Source organism: Natator depressus, chromosome 7 (genome assembly GCF_965152275.1).
Source record: "Natator depressus isolate rNatDep1 chromosome 7, rNatDep2.hap1, whole genome shotgun sequence".
NCBI classification, from domain to species: domain Eukaryota; kingdom Metazoa; phylum Chordata; order Testudines; family Cheloniidae; genus Natator; species Natator depressus.
Genome location: NC_134240.1, coordinates 64,457,868 through 64,473,346, shown reverse-complemented (window position 1 = coordinate 64,473,346; position 15,479 = coordinate 64,457,868). Strand labels below are relative to the sequence as shown.

The 15,479-nt window shown below is 37.8% G+C and overlaps 1 protein-coding gene across 3 annotated transcripts in view; it reads left to right on the top strand.

The window, feature by feature from the left end:
* DLG5 (discs large MAGUK scaffold protein 5) overlaps positions 1-15,479 on the top strand; it is a 199,973-nt gene that overhangs the window by 171,065 nt on the left and 13,429 nt on the right. For 2 of the 3 annotated variants that reach the window (XR_012640280.1, XM_074958658.1), the window contains exons 21-32: positions 1,036-1,204; positions 4,243-4,320; positions 4,978-5,140; positions 6,053-6,186; positions 7,670-7,834; positions 8,192-8,375; positions 11,085-11,233; positions 11,629-11,799; positions 13,069-13,265; positions 13,743-13,886; positions 14,121-14,248; positions 15,192-15,301. Coding sequence is in view for 2 of the 3 variants with exons in the window: in XM_074958658.1 (XP_074814759.1) it covers positions 1,036-1,204; positions 4,243-4,320; positions 4,978-5,140; positions 6,053-6,186; positions 7,670-7,834; positions 8,192-8,375; positions 11,085-11,233; positions 11,629-11,799; positions 13,069-13,265; positions 13,743-13,886; positions 14,121-14,248; positions 15,192-15,301 (1,792 nt within the window). In the remaining variant the exon portion in view is untranslated. The remainder of the gene's footprint in view (positions 1-1,035; positions 1,205-4,242; positions 4,321-4,977; positions 5,141-6,052; positions 6,187-7,669; positions 7,835-8,191; positions 8,376-11,084; positions 11,234-11,628; positions 11,800-13,068; positions 13,266-13,742; positions 13,887-14,120; positions 14,249-15,191; positions 15,302-15,479) is intronic. The other variant, XM_074958660.1, reaches the window with a different exon arrangement.

The window sequence follows — 15,479 nt, the reverse complement described above, 5'->3', positions numbered from 1 at the left end:
TGAATTTACAATTTAAAGGATTTTACATATTAATATTTTGCTTACATAAAGCATTCTTCATCAGAGGACTTAAACATTTTACAAATTTATTGAATTATTAGAAATATATAGAACTGTTCAAATTATTTTCAGGAAACAATTTATTCTTTTCATTTAGCCCTTTTTTTCTGTTAATGAACTGTACAGCAGAACAGATTTTAATTCTTCAGAGAATATTTTACACAAGTAGAATTTAGCCTGTAAATTGCTTGAAAGTTCTTGACTGCCATTATTGCTTTGAGTATTTTGTATCCATAATTAAATATTAAAGATGCTTTAATTGGACATATATAGGTCATGTGTTATGTTACTGTACCCTGACTGAAGGAACATAGCTCTTATAAACAAGTTTCTTTCTTTTGTGATTACTAACTTCAAATTTACTTTCCGCAACATTCCCTGGTGCAGCAAACGATTGATTTGAACTTTCCTGCTGGTCAGCTTGTTCAGTCAAATATTCCTGGGGAGAAAAAATAGTCAAAGCAAATTTTATTTAAAACTGTAGATGTTCACAAATAATTTTTTTCACTATTTGACCTGTAGGTTATGTGCATGGACTTGTGCTGCTTACGCTCTGTTGTTGTTTTGAAACATTTCATAAGGCATTCTGTAGCCAGAACCCAGGAGAGTGGATAAAGATCCTTTGAGACTATCCCTAACATTCAGATCTTTATTTCATTTTTACCTCGATTTTCTTTATTTCATTGTGATGTCAGGACTTTCCATTACTCAAGTGCATTTATATATTCAGTTGAAGGAGCTTGCCTGTGACCGGTTCTCACTATTATAGTTTCAAGCCAGTGCTCTCAATTTCTAGAGCAGGAAAATCAACTCACATTTGAAAGGATATTGCATGTGAAAATATCTTATGTTTATGTAAACTATGTATCACATTTGTATTGTGGGTGTGTGTCTTTTAATGTCTCTTCAGATTCCTCCATTGCAAGACATTTACGCTACATACAAAAAGTGAATCCCTTTCTTGTATTATTACAGGTTCACTGTCACATTCTGAATGTAGCAGTCCTAGCCTGATAACCCCTCCACAGTCACCACTGAACCTGGAAACATCATCTTTTGCCAGCAGCCAGTCACAGAACTCCCTTTCTACATTACCTAGGATTTCTATTAGCCCAGTATCAACTGGAGAGCGTAGAAAAGATAGGTAAGGTGATAGTTGTCAGCATCTTTCATACAAATATACCTGAGATCATCTTGTTTGATAGAGTGAAGAAATGTAAACAATTGGCTGTGCAAAATCAGGAGTATATTATACGTGTTGAGGTGTACTTTAAGTACTGTTACTTTTTTTTATTATTATGTATGTATGTATTGTGAAAAGCTTGTGTAACATACTCTTCCTTCAGAAGTTTTAGGGTAGCGTTACAGCTTCCAGAAACAAAATGAAGATCCTAAAAGTAGTTTGTGGTTAATGCTAAACTTTTTAATGTGACTGGCCGCCAGGCCTAACCATCATTTGTATTTGCTGTGATTTGGCAGGATTCAATCCAAGCAGATCTCTTCAACAAGGTTAAAATTCAGGACGCTGGCCGTGATCCTGCAAACATGTTTGTACACACTTAACTTTACTACCCTGAGTAGTTCCAGTGATTTTAATGGGATTATTCACAGTAGTAAGGTTAAGTGCTGCTGAGTGTTTGCAGGTTTGGAGCCTAAGTATGATGTTGGGTTTTTAATATAATATAGGTTTTCTTTGATGTCACATCCCTGTATCTTATAATGCACATTCAGCTTGTGTTAATTAAATTTGGACTTCTGGTTTTACTTTTATTGTAGAAGTGCTACCTCTGCATTTGTCAGAGTTTACATAAACTCAAAATATCAAACAAAAAACCATTGACTCTAAGGGCCAGATTTTTATTTATACTAAGGCCTCTTCACACCATTTTGGCAGAATAAAGAAACCTTGATGTGGGAGTAAATTACATTTATATGCACTTTAAGACCCCTGATTGTATAAATAGCAACCTGGCGCTCAAAATATAAATAATCCAATAACAGGGGCATTCTATATAAAATACTAAAATAATGCTTAAATCTTGCACAAAATTTTATCAGGTTTCATCACGGGGTAACTGAAGATATTTCAGCTATTTTTATTCCACTATGTATATATTGTACTGTACATTGCTGTTTTGAAAGTGACTGTACAAAGCACATTGTGGAGCTTTATTTATTAATTCACCCTGATTAGCGCAACTGTATTCAGTTTTCAAGTAAAAAGATGCTTTCTGCTAATGGTCAGATTCAGTGGTAAGCCTGTAGGGCTGAAGATCAAGCTGGGTTTTTCCCCTTCTTGCACATAACTAATGGAGAGAGTGGTTTGGCAGCACAAATGATGTGTTCAGTGACACCTGTGTGATCTCATATTCCTGTTAATGGGGCTAGACAGGTATAAGTGCTTGGAATTTAAAGAATTCTGTTGATGTACTAGCAAGAGTAAAATCCTGCTCGCTTTTAGCCATTTTGACTTTGCTGGGCTTGTGTGGAAAAAGCAGACACATAGGGTAAGGATCTGCTGAGTAAGAAGGTGCAGTTTTTACTTTTCGCATTATGATCCCAGTTCATGAAAGCATCCCTACTGAGGACAGCTGATGTCCTGAATAAATGGGACTTTTCTAAAGCACATAAAACTTTTAGAAGACTTAGTCATCCCCCCAATCTCCCAAAAATTTTAACTCGCTGTAACTTTTTCAAGGTGAGATAATACGAATCAAAAATATCAACATTATTTATGATGATGATAACGAAAAACAATTTAACTTTTAAAAGCAGACCAAAAAGAAGGGATCAGTTTAAAACATTCTTGTAACCTCATAAAGTGAATGTTACAGCAGAAATAAGTGTTACATTTGATAACATTACTAATCAAGTTAGATACCTTTTAAACATTATAATTTTTCCATTATTATAGATGCTCTGCTAGCTGTGCATTACTAATTAATTTCTATCTGCTTTTAGTAGAATCCCAAGATAATGCTAGTTCTATCTGTTTGAAAATTGTGTACAGGAATAGAGGTGTTCAGATTTGATTTCCAAGAAAATGCACTCCACATATATTTTAAAACATGGAATTTGGGCAAAACCATATGTTTTCAGCAACACTCCTTCCCCCACACAATGGAGAAATTCAAATATACATGCAGTAACAGGTTAGAGAACCGGTTAAGGGGGTAGTAAATAAAGGTGCCAAAGATATGACTGGAGCTTTAGGGGGAGAATCCAATTTACTAAATTTTGCATTGCCGTATTATATGTGATTGCATCCTATTCCTAAGAATGTGATATGAGATAAGCTGCATCTGTCTACAGAATGGATTAAGTGTCCTAAAAAAGTGGACATTTAAATGCTGTCTTTGAACAATTTTCAGGTTTCTGGCACTTAGCACATCTCAATTAATATAACAGCATATAAAAGAACATTTAGTTTTTGGTTTAAAGTAGATTAAGTGTGCTTGTAGTAATGCATGTTGAAAGAGAGAATACAACCATAAATGTTGTTTTTACAATAATAAAGGGGAAAGAGGTCCACCTTGTTCTCCCACCTCCCCCTTTCCAAAGCTATCTGTCAGTCACTTGGGTGCTTTTGGAAATTTTACCCAGGGAGCCGGCAGCACCATTTTATAAGCACCCTCTAGAACAGTGGTTCTCAACCTATTTACCATTGTGGACCACAAATGCAGCTGTCGGTGTTATGGGGGCCGCATCCACACACTGCTGATTGGGCCGTAAGCAGGCCGCAGGTTGAGAACCGCTGCTCTAGAAGGTTAATGTTTCTGTTTGCATGTACCATGAAAGCCCCCAGTGGTACAGGAGAGTGTGTCTTGATCTGCCATTTTGAAGGGGTTAGAATTGGGCACCACATTAAAAATTATAGGTCCCAGGCAGTTGTGATTTGTTCTGCCTTTTGGACCAAGGAGTAGAAATTGCACCTTCTGCTAGGAAACTCACAGAAAGACTTATTTACCTTACCTAACATTTTGTAACACTGCTATTCAACAAGAAACAGACATATAAATCAGATAACAGTACTGTAAATGGAGGAAATGATGGGGAGAAAACTGCACCAGGCTTTCCTTCTAAAATAATGTATATAGACTATTCTCTCATTATATGTATTAGTGTCTGTTACTATTGTGTGTCTAAGTGTTCTTTTCTTCTCAAATCTTCTGCATCTTTCAGATATCTGTTCCGTAATAGGTCTTTTCTGAGAATCCCTCTGGCTCCTAGGCCTAGGTTCTCATCACTAAGGAGTTTGAGGTTGGCCTGATATAAGGTTGTCCTTCTCAAGCAGCATTGCGCACCTTGTGCTATTTTACATGTTTGGATAATTTCCCTCAAGGAGAATTTGCATGGTAATTGTAATGCTACCATGCAAACTGCTGTCTTCAAGCTTGAGTTTGCAACTGCTTAATTTTCATTACTAATTTGCGTTTCCCTGTGTACAAGTATAAAACTGATATTGTGTATTGGCTTCTCTTGGTTCACCACCTTATTATTTACAATGTTTATTTTCACTGGATATTAAGATTTCTAGCATTTATAAACTGTAAGGCACCTTTCTGGAATATGGTTTGTAAATTGCATATTATATATAGTGGTTTACTTTTATATAATATGAATGTGCAGGTTTATTTCCTATCTGTTTCACCATCTTAGTATTTATAATTCACATTTTCCATAACTTTTTTTTGTGCAGTCATGTATCTAGAATTGTGTGTCTGATATACATTTAGTTCCACCACTATACGTTGCATGGTGTTTAAGGAATGCATAGGCCGTTTACAGTATTTTTAGTAGCTTTTTAAACCAGTCTTAATATTCCACTTCAGATACATAGTGCATGTTGCTTTTCAATATTATGCACAAATTGTGCCATTTTGTCCAAATCAATTTTTAACAATTTTCCTCTTAAAGGCCGTACATGGAAGAACCACGCCATGTTAAAGTGCAAAAGGGTTCTGAGCCACTAGGGATTTCCATTGTGAGCGGAGAAAACGGTGGGATATTTGTGTCTAAAGTAACTGGTGGGAGCATTGCCCATCAAGCTGGCCTTGAATATGGTGATCAGTTACTTGAGGTAATTTTGTTTGCTTAACATTTCTACTACTTAGTAAACAAATGCAGTTGTGTGAATATAAAAATAATACAAAATATCTTGTGAATGAGAATCTGTCTCTCAAAATATAAATGATACAATAACAGGGATATTCCAGATCATAATTATAATTTTTTAATTCTATGTGAAGTTTCATCACAAATTATTCATCCGTTTTTACTTTACTAAGTGTGTTTTGTATAAAGGATAATGCTGCTTTGAAGGTGGCTGTGTAGAAGGGACAAGTCTTCTGCTGCAGTGTTTGTGGAAGATAGATGTATCTGAAGCAAAACCATGGAGCCAAACAACCATAAACCTGGTGTTTGAAATTCGTAGCTGGATCCAAAGTTTGTGTCTTGAACCCATCTGTACTTAAAATCATTTCTCATTAGGGTTGCTAATTTTGGTTGGATATATTCCTGGAGATTTCATCACATGACACAATCTTTTTAATTAAATATTAATCTTTAATTCCTGGAGACTCCAGGCCAATCCTGGTGGGTTGGCAACCCTATTTATCATGGTGTAATGTGAACTAGCAAATATTCAAACAAAAAACAACTTTAGGTGCTATTTCGCAATCTTTGCAGTACTTCAGTAGAGTGCTATCTGTCATCCAAAAAGAAAAGCATTTCAGGATTGTCATCAAGTTGTCAAATTTTAAAGTTGTATTGATTCCTCCAAAGGAGTAATTAAATAATAAAAGAAAAATCAATAATTCTATAGCCGTTCTTTCTTCCCCTTCTTCAGACAACCATCTCGCAGCAATCCCACAGATTGAGACTCGTGTTTCAAAAAACAGCATCAACAAATCAGGATGCTGCAAGTCCTATAACGATTTTGCTGGTTTTCCTTTGAAAATTGGATGTCTGATGTCTTATTTATTCATTCTAGTTTAATGGAATAAATCTGAGAAATGCTACAGAGCAGCAGGCTCGACTGATCATTGGACAGCAATGTGACACCATAACTATTCTGGCTCAGTACAACCCACATATGTATCAACTTGGCAATCACTCACGATCGAGGTAAAAGTAGCTAGACCTTGAAAATGCTATTGTCTGGTCTGTGTCATTTATCAAGATATTAAAAACATTCTAAACTAACACTATTAAAGATGTTTTGATTAAACAATATGAGTGCTTAGAAAAAACAAAACAAGGTGAATAGCATCCATTTTAAAACCAAGGCATTTGTTTTATTTTGTTTAAGACTAAACAAGGAAAAATTTACTTTTCAGAAACATGAAACTAAAAACAAAAAATGTGTTCTTTTCTACCACAGTAATCACACATTGGTTTGCTTTAGGAGCGCTAGTAGCATTGACACTTTGTCAAAAGAGTACTGAAGTTGGTTTGTGGGTTTTGTTGTGTTTTTTTGCCAAGTCTGTGCAATTATATATAGGCTTTTTTAGGAATTTTCTCAGAGTTGGGGGGGAAGAGCCTACTGGCCTTTGAAGAGGGGACTTTTATCTAAAATATACCTGACTACATATCAAAAAATAAGGGACTGTTTCTGTAAGAATCCACTTGGATCTTTAGAAACAGGCTGGTTCAAGCAAAAAAATCTACCCTCTGGAGAGACTACCTGGATGTTCACAAAGGTGAACTGTAGTGTTCTTAAGAGGGAAAAAAGCAAGTTAATGACACCATCAATATTTAAGCAGCCACATTCCTTGGTCAGCTTTAGTTGTTACTGATGTCCTCTGCTTGTAGTAGGCGCATACTGTGATAAGCTCAGGCCTTGTCTACGCTACAGGGAAAAGTCGATCTAAGCCATGCAATTTGTGTTACATGAATAGCGTAACTCAAATCGATGTAGCTTAGATCTACTTACTGTGGGGTCCACACTACACTCTTCACTAGACCCGCTAAATTGACCGACCACCAGTGCATCGATTGCCACATGTCGATTCCCTGGTAAGTGTAGACAAACCCTCAGTATAAATGCTAGCTAGGTAACTCCATGCCTGCAGACACTGCAGGTAAATAAAACATCCCAACCCGCCAGCAGCTTACCCTGACAGGCCGGGAGCCAAAGTTTTCCAACCCCTGAAATATAGGGTCAGCTTATGAAAGGGTCATACAGTTTTTACCTATTCATCTTGGGGGGCCGGCTTATAAACAAACGGGCTAATGAACAAGTATATACGGTATTTATTCAGAAATAACAATAAAAAGCAAAAATATACTAGTGAGGCGTATAGTTCCCTACAGAAACCAAGGACCTAACTGGGAGATCTGCACAGAGAAGGCTTGCAGAACAGAACCCAAAGACATTAGCTATAACGGTAATGCGAAGTTGCCTAGAAGGAAATTTAGAAGGCTTATACTGTTGCACTATTTTGAGATTTCTCATCTGATTTCAACTTGATTTTAGCCCAGATTGAGATTCCAGGGAAAACCAGTATCTGAATTATGAATGTTCCTTGATATCTGAAGTTAGTTTGGTATTTGTTGGACTGTTAACATTTATCAGTATATTTTACACCCTCTCTCGCTCTCTGTTTAGTTCTCGCTTAGAACCAGTGAGCAATCATTCCACTCCTCAAGGCAGTGGAGCTGCAACCCCCGACAATCATTCCATAATTGATACTGTGAGTGAACAGGATGAAGGAACAATGACACCTCCATCCAAACAAACCACACCGACAACTAGTCCCCGGAATTCCATGAGGTAAGTAGTCTGACCATGTCATTTTCTGTTTTCCAAAATTGGGGGGGAGGACAAGACATGAAATGAAACGTGCTTCCTGAAGTGCACTGACATTTTTCAATAGACAGGAGCACATGGCTTGAGATAAAACAATTTCCTTGTTTCTTGCAGACCTATTTGAGAAGCACTTCAAATACAAATGTAGCAACAAGATTAGTTTAATTAAGAACCATATAGGAAGCATGAAGTTGAAGTTAAAAATGGGATGCTTATGCTCTAGAGATGTAATAAGGAGGGAAATAGACTGCTTTTCTTCTTGTTGCACTTGAATTGTAAATGAGAGCAGCTAATACACTTTTTTCAAATTGCTGTCAAAAGGGTCCCTGTGGACACAAACAAGAGGACCCCTGAACCAAGAAATGTTGTCATTAAAAAATCCCAAGTGGAGCTTGGAATCCAGATATGTGGTGGAAACCTGCATGGAATATTTGTGTCTGATATAGAAGATGACAGCCCAGCAAAAGGACCTGATGGACTAGTAACAGGAGACATAATACTTGAGGTAAACTGTGAAGATACAAAATATAGAAGACATATTCCCTTCTAACCTTTCAAATTTTTAAAAAAAGCATGTAGCTTGAGAGCATGCCTGATGATAGTCCAACAAATTGGTTGTTGCTACTAGATTCCTTACAGCAGGGCACTTTCTGGCAGGTTTGACAGCTACATGCAGTTGCCCGTAGGAACTACGTTGTTCGCTTTTATGTTTCTGTCCTGAAGCATTCTTTTCTCTGCTTCATGTTAGGCCTTGCTTACACTAGGGGCACTCGGCAAAAGTCCTCCCCCTCTAAGACCAGTTCATTTTCACCAGTGTTAGTAACCCTGGAAAACCTAGTGCAGACTGATGGCCCTTCCAAGTGTGAAAAATGTCTAAGTGATGGTATGAGAACTCTGAGTCTGTCTGAAACAAGAGCTCTGAGATCTGTGAACTGTCCCCATCATTTCAATGGTGTGTTACGTTGCAAGTCTCTTAAGTGTTTAAATGCCAACAGGAACTATTTCACAGGTGATCATTTTAGCAGAAATGTGCTTATTTTTCATTGTTGGCTGGAGTGGCAACTGGGACAGGGTGTCGTGGGGCAACTAGTTGCTGGGAAATGTGAAATTACCATTATCAGAAACTAATCTCTTTTTCAGCCATATGTATAATTCCTAGTGTAGACGTGGTAAACTGCTATGAGTCACAGTTAGCACAGTTTCATCTGTCTGCAGTAGGGGTTTGCAGTGGTTCAGCCACACAGATGGCTGTAATTAGGACAAACTCTCAGTGCAGAGAAGACCTTAGACTGCTCTGAGGAGAGTCATCCACTTCCCAGAACGAAAACTGTCCCATGACCTACTCTGCACTTACTCCTTGTCAGTACAAAAATCTGCAGCACACTGCAAGAGTAACAACTGCAGCAGCATACAAAAAATTGGATTAGTATGAAAACCCTAAATTGCACAAAGAACTCTGTGCTGATTGGAACAGACTGAGGAAGGGAGGGAGTACCCCATGATTCTGGAGTCCCTGCCCCATAGCTTGGGCCTAATATACCACTGAGGACTCAGTGCCTTGGTTTTAACTCTCACAGTTAAATAGTTGGCAATCACTGGCACTACACGGAGGCTTATCTTTGCTAAAGACAGGGAGTTTAGACTACAAACCACACACAAGCCTGAAGCACCACTGTTGGTGTACATGTACTAGGAGTTGAGAATTAGTGCTCTAGAGGGTAGTAGGCTCTAGATGGGAAACCTTGAGCCCAGACTCTGTCGATAGGATACAATAGCCCCTATGGACCGCAAGCCCTCTCCCCGTGTGGTGGAAGCAAGAAGAAGGGAGGTTCCATGTTACAGAGAAGTTTGGTCTTGTATCACAGATTTCCCTGGTGACCTTGGGCAACCCCTTAATCTTTCTGTGCCTTGTTTTTCCATCTGTGAAATGGGGATATTTCCCTACTTGACAGGGGTATTGGGAAGATAAATACATTGTTTGTGAGATGCCTAGGTACTAATGTGATGGAGTGCAGGTGAGTACTTTGGTAGGTGTTCCCATTGTACCTGCTTACTCCTTGATACTGGTCCACATGTAGGAGGTGTGCAGGGTTTGTTTTTAAGTTTACGCCTTGATTCAGACCACTTGATCTGCCTAGGAATCCTAAAATAAAGATCATGGACTGAACAGAGACACTGGATTTGTGGTTTATTACAACAATCTGTACCCCATTAACCCCCTCTTTTTGTCCTCTGACTGCAGAGGTGTTAACGGGCCACTCAACCTTGAATAGTACCTTACAATATGTGCTAACTACTTATGCTAAAAGAAATGCATGCATCCGATGCAGTGAGCTTATGCGAAAACTTATGCTCAAATAAATTTGTTAGTCTCTAAGGTGCCACAAGTCCTCCTTTTCTTTTTGCGGATACAGACTAACACGGCTGCCACTCTGAAACCGCTACTTATGCTAACAATCTGTTCCACCCTGCATTTTTGCTGTGACTCTGGGAGTACCTTTCCCAGACCTGAAGAAGAGCTCTGTGTGGTTCGAAAGCTTCTCTCTCTCACCAACCGAAGTTGGTGCAATAAAAGAGATTACTGCCTTGTCTACAAGATTATGTCAGCCTGTACACATACAGCCAGCGCATTGTGGGATGGCTCCTGAAAGCGATAACAGTCGACATAAGCAACACACTGTCTACACTGACACTGCGTCGACCTAATTACATCAACCATGACTCTATGCTGTTCGCGGAGGTGGTGTTACAATCAGCGTAGAGATGCGCTGGCGTCAGCGGGAGCCAAATTTAAGCAAAGATGTTTCCATAGCTAGGTTAATGTAAGGTGCACCTAACCCCTCACCCACTTTTTCTCTCTAGGAATCCTAAATAAGATCTCCTTGGAATCTTGTGATTTTCTGCTTTTGTGTCCAGAACAGCTAAGGGAATATGGTGGCTTTTTCTCTTCTTGTGTATATCCACTGCATTTTCTTCAGGGATTTTTTTTAAATCCTTCTCTCTCTCTCTCTCAGTACTGGACATTTTAACTGGTGCCTACACTAATGTTGTATCATGCTGTGGTGGGTTTTCCTTTTACACACGTACCTGCCATTGGGAGAACCAAACTCCCACTTCACATGCTTCCTCAGGCTCCACTCTAATCCTACAATCTATTAAGACACAGCGTCAGCTCTGAGACCTCATAAGTTTTGGGATTTTCTGTATTTTACAGTATGGATCTGTTGATATGCGAAATAAAACAGCTGAGGAAGCCTACCTTGAAATGCTGAAGCCAGGAGAAAATATCAGAGTGAAGACTCAGTACAGAATAGAAGAATTCAACAAGATTAAAGAGTTACCTGGAGATGGATTCTATATCAGGTATTCACATGTCCATTAGCTTAGATTTTTCCAGCAAGAATCACATGTAGTTGCAAATAGTTTCAAGGTAAAGGACCATACAAAGCTGCTAGAATAGTATGCTGACCATTGTATGCAAGGGACCAGAGAGGCAGCAAATCAGTCTTTTGGCGTATTTTGGAAATTCAGAGCACAATGCCATATCTCAGTTAGCCCTTGATTCTTTGCAATTGCTGAAAGTGTGCAACCTGTATCCCAAGTGTAACTGCATACTTTACTGTGAGTACATGGGCATTTGGAATGTTAGAGACCAACTCCAGTGGAGAGTCATTTATTTTCCTAAATATCTACACCACTTGCTTCACTTGAGATGGTGGAGCTTCAGTTATAGAGTCTATTTATGTCTCTCTTTGCAGAGCACTTTATGATCGGCTGGCAGAGGTGGAGCAGGATTTAAACTTTAAGAAGGATGACATTTTGTATGTTGATGATACTCTACCACAGGGGAACTTTGGTTGCTGGATGGCTTGGCAGCTGGATGAGAATGCTCAAAAGCTAGAGAGAGGACAGATTCCCAGCAAATATATGTAAGTGACCTCAGTGAAAAATTGTTTCTTAAAGTTCCTGAATGATGAGCTATAAACAAAAAAGAATCGGGTTTCAGTCTTCAAAGCTGTGTGATTCCCGTGAGGTATTAGTTTCCTAGAAGTGTTTTAGGGGTGGCATGTTTTAATAACATCTAATTAAATAAGATGTTCTGTCAAGTCATTTTTAGTGCTGCTAATAGTAACCTCCTAAAAGTGGAAAGGACACACAGTGCTGTGCTGTGAAAGAAGATTCAGACAGTAACCTAAGTGACTTTACGCAGAAATATCATTTAAATTGGGGGTGTAAGACCCATTTTTAGACAGCCATTCCCTTTTGAATTATGATATGTGTAAATTGAGGACTGTGTACCCAAAACAATCCACTATTACCAAAGGGAAATATTCACCAAGATCAAGGGCAGAATATAATCTTTATTCAGCCATTACATTTTTAGCTGTTTAGTGAAGTCACATTCAGTATCACTCAGTAGGCAAATAGTCTCACCTTTTTAAGACCACTGCTATTTCTGCACTTCCTTTCTCTCCTTTCCTCATAAGAACTTGTAAGCAATTCTTGACAATAGAAGCTATGCTAATACGTAGGCTAGCTGTTACATAACATTTTGAAAACACAGTATAGACATAATTATCCTCACACTGTTCCTGTGAGATAAGTAAGAAGGAACTGACCCCATTTTGCAGACATAAAGATACCTGCTACGTATACAGTAAGTTTGCTTCCATTTTTAATACAACTGCATGAGAGTAATTTTGTGTTAGAATGTTAAACAAAACTAATCACTTAGTTTGCAGAAACAATAATGGCAATACAATGTGCAGCATCTTATAACCAAAAGTGTGGTTATATGTCTATGTAGGGGGAGATTGACTTTCACTGGGAATTAGGGGCCTACCTAATTACCTTTAAAAATCTTCCCCAAAATTCTCAGCCAGAACTTGTCAAGCTCTTTCCAGTGCTATTATGTTTACCCACATTCTAGTGTCCCTGAAGAAAGGCCCAGAAAGTCAGACTTAAGATATATAATACATGGGATATCTTCTTCCAATGTTGATCAATAGTAGTTTCAGGTATCTTTTCAGGTTATGGATATTTTGTTGCTGCTGCTTGAGATCATTTGGCAATTGTCCTATACAAGTTTTCCTTAGTGGTGATAGATTTTTTTTCTTTTCTTTTGTGAAGAATGGATCTTAAAATCCCTATGTGTTGGTACTAACCTGAATACAATTATTCAATCCATTTCACTCTAGGATGGACCAGGAGTTCTATAGGAGACACAGTATGTCTGAGACTAAAGATGAAAACAGCTCCACTAAGACTTTGTCAGCAGCAGCTCGAAGATCGTTCTTTAGAAGAAAGCATAAACACAAGCGTAGTGGTTCCAAAGATGGAAAAGATTTACTGGCTCTCGATACAATCAGTACAGACTCCATTCCTTTCTTGGATGGCAAGTGCCTTTGTTAAATTTAGTTTTCTTAAGGCTATGGAAAAACACCTGAGAGAAGTGTGGTTTTCTGGTTGGTCTGCATATAAACACTGGAGAATCATCTGTGTACTATGACACTCATTGTCCTCAGGCACCAACATAGGCATTAAATAACAAACCAGATCATCATCTCAAATTAGTGCTTGTAATTTATTAACTTAAAAAGAAAAAGTCCATTCCCCGATGTAAGAATATTAAAATTTAACCTTTTGAGCAGGGTTGCCTCCCCCCCCGAAGTGCCTTTTGACATTTATGCCTCCAGCATGGTTTAAATCCTTTAACTCCAGCTTCTCATAACGGGACTACAGGCCCTTTGTCCATTGCCAAAGATTTATGTTCAAACCTTTTGTAATTAGTTGTGTGTCCTTTAATTATCTGAACGATGCTGCAAAAACATTTTAAATTGTGCATAAGTGACTTTTTTGTTTCTCTTTTTAGATTCTGTGAGTCTGGCTTATCAGCGTGTACAGAAGGTGGATTGTACCTCTCCCAGGCCCGTACTCATTCTAGGACCATTACCTGATGCTGTGAAGGACATGCTAGTCAAAGAATCTCCTGGAAAATTTTGTAGATGTCCCCTTGGTAAGTGTACAAGGATTGAGAGCAACTTTGTGTGTTTTGCCATGTCACGTTTATTTGTACTTGTAGAAATAACACAATCATCTGACCTAACAACTGGATTAAAGGGTAGCACAAAGATACTAGGAGGGGTAGGAAAAAGCAGGACAGTGAAAGTCTATATAATATCCTGTAAATCTTGTTCTGTGGTTAAGAAATATAAATGAACGAAGTATCAATTTTTGTTCTTTGAAACAGAAGTGATGAAAGCTTCCCAACAAGCCATCGAACGGGGAGTGAAAGACTGTTTGTTTATAGATTACAAACGGAGGAGTGGACATTTTGATGTGACAACAGTAGCTTCAATAAAGGAGATAACAGAGAAGGTGATTGTCTCTCTATGGTATCTTCTCCAGCTCTCCAGTTCATTGTAAAATTTACAGATAATTATTATATACTGTGTTTCCTGAAAAAAATTGTACTAGTACTGATATTGTTCTGTTTCAAAAGATTACCAAAGAATTGTTCCCAGGGCATTTTCTTATTGAGAAAAACAAGGTAATTTAATATAAATGCTGTTACCTTGTTTTATCATGTCACTATTTAAAGACTCTCTTATAATCCTAGATGTAGAGAAATTGGTTGTGTTAGTGGTTCTTTTTTAAGTCATCTTAATATTAGTTAAAAATAGAAATTCTGTGCATTGCAGAGTTTGAATTAAAAATATTTTGAAAAATAAAAAGTTAAGTACTTTGTTTCTTGACATTGCTCAGAGCATGAAATTTGCCAGTGCAATAAACACTGCAAGAAAGAAACCTCTAAACTGATGTTAACAGAATTAAAATATGTTCTGTCAAACCGGATATATACTCTTACCGCTAAAGGAGTAGAGCTGCATATTTGGTCTCATTAGGAGATATGAAAGACTATTAATCTGTTCTTAAAGATAAAAATAAATGAATACCTAAATTCTTTATTGCAATAGGTTTGAGATTAGTTGATTCCATCTGTTTTAAGCTAAATTTTCAATTTAGTATCAATATCCTCAAATAAGTGCCTTTTTTATTAATAGATTTTTTTGTACTCTAAATGGGGTTTACTGTTTCAGGTATTTTTGTCATCCTGAGGATTGATAAATCCTTTACATACAGTGCACGTTGTAGTTACTGCCACAACATATTTTATGTGTAAAAGGTGTTGAAAATATGCTTAATGGCCTGTTATATAAATGTAAAACAGAAATTCTCTTGAGTTACTGGGGTTTCACTGGGGGATTAATAGGGGCTTTGTAACTTTGCTTATGCTTTCTACCCCAATGTTTGTTTTTAGGATTGTCATTGTCTGTTGGACATTGCTCCTCATGCCATTGAACGGCTTCACAGTGTTCATATCTACCCTATTGTCATCTTCATTCGGTACAAAAATGCTAAGCAAATCAAGTAAGTGAGAAATATAGCTTACAGCCACTTGTTTTGTTATACAATAATAGTTTGTATAGCCAGTTTCATTGTAGTATCTCAGAAAACCTTTTTAAATGTGAATCAATTAAGCCTTGCAACTCTCTTGTGAGGTAGGGAGACTTATCACCATGCAACAGAGGGATAAAATGAAGGGACG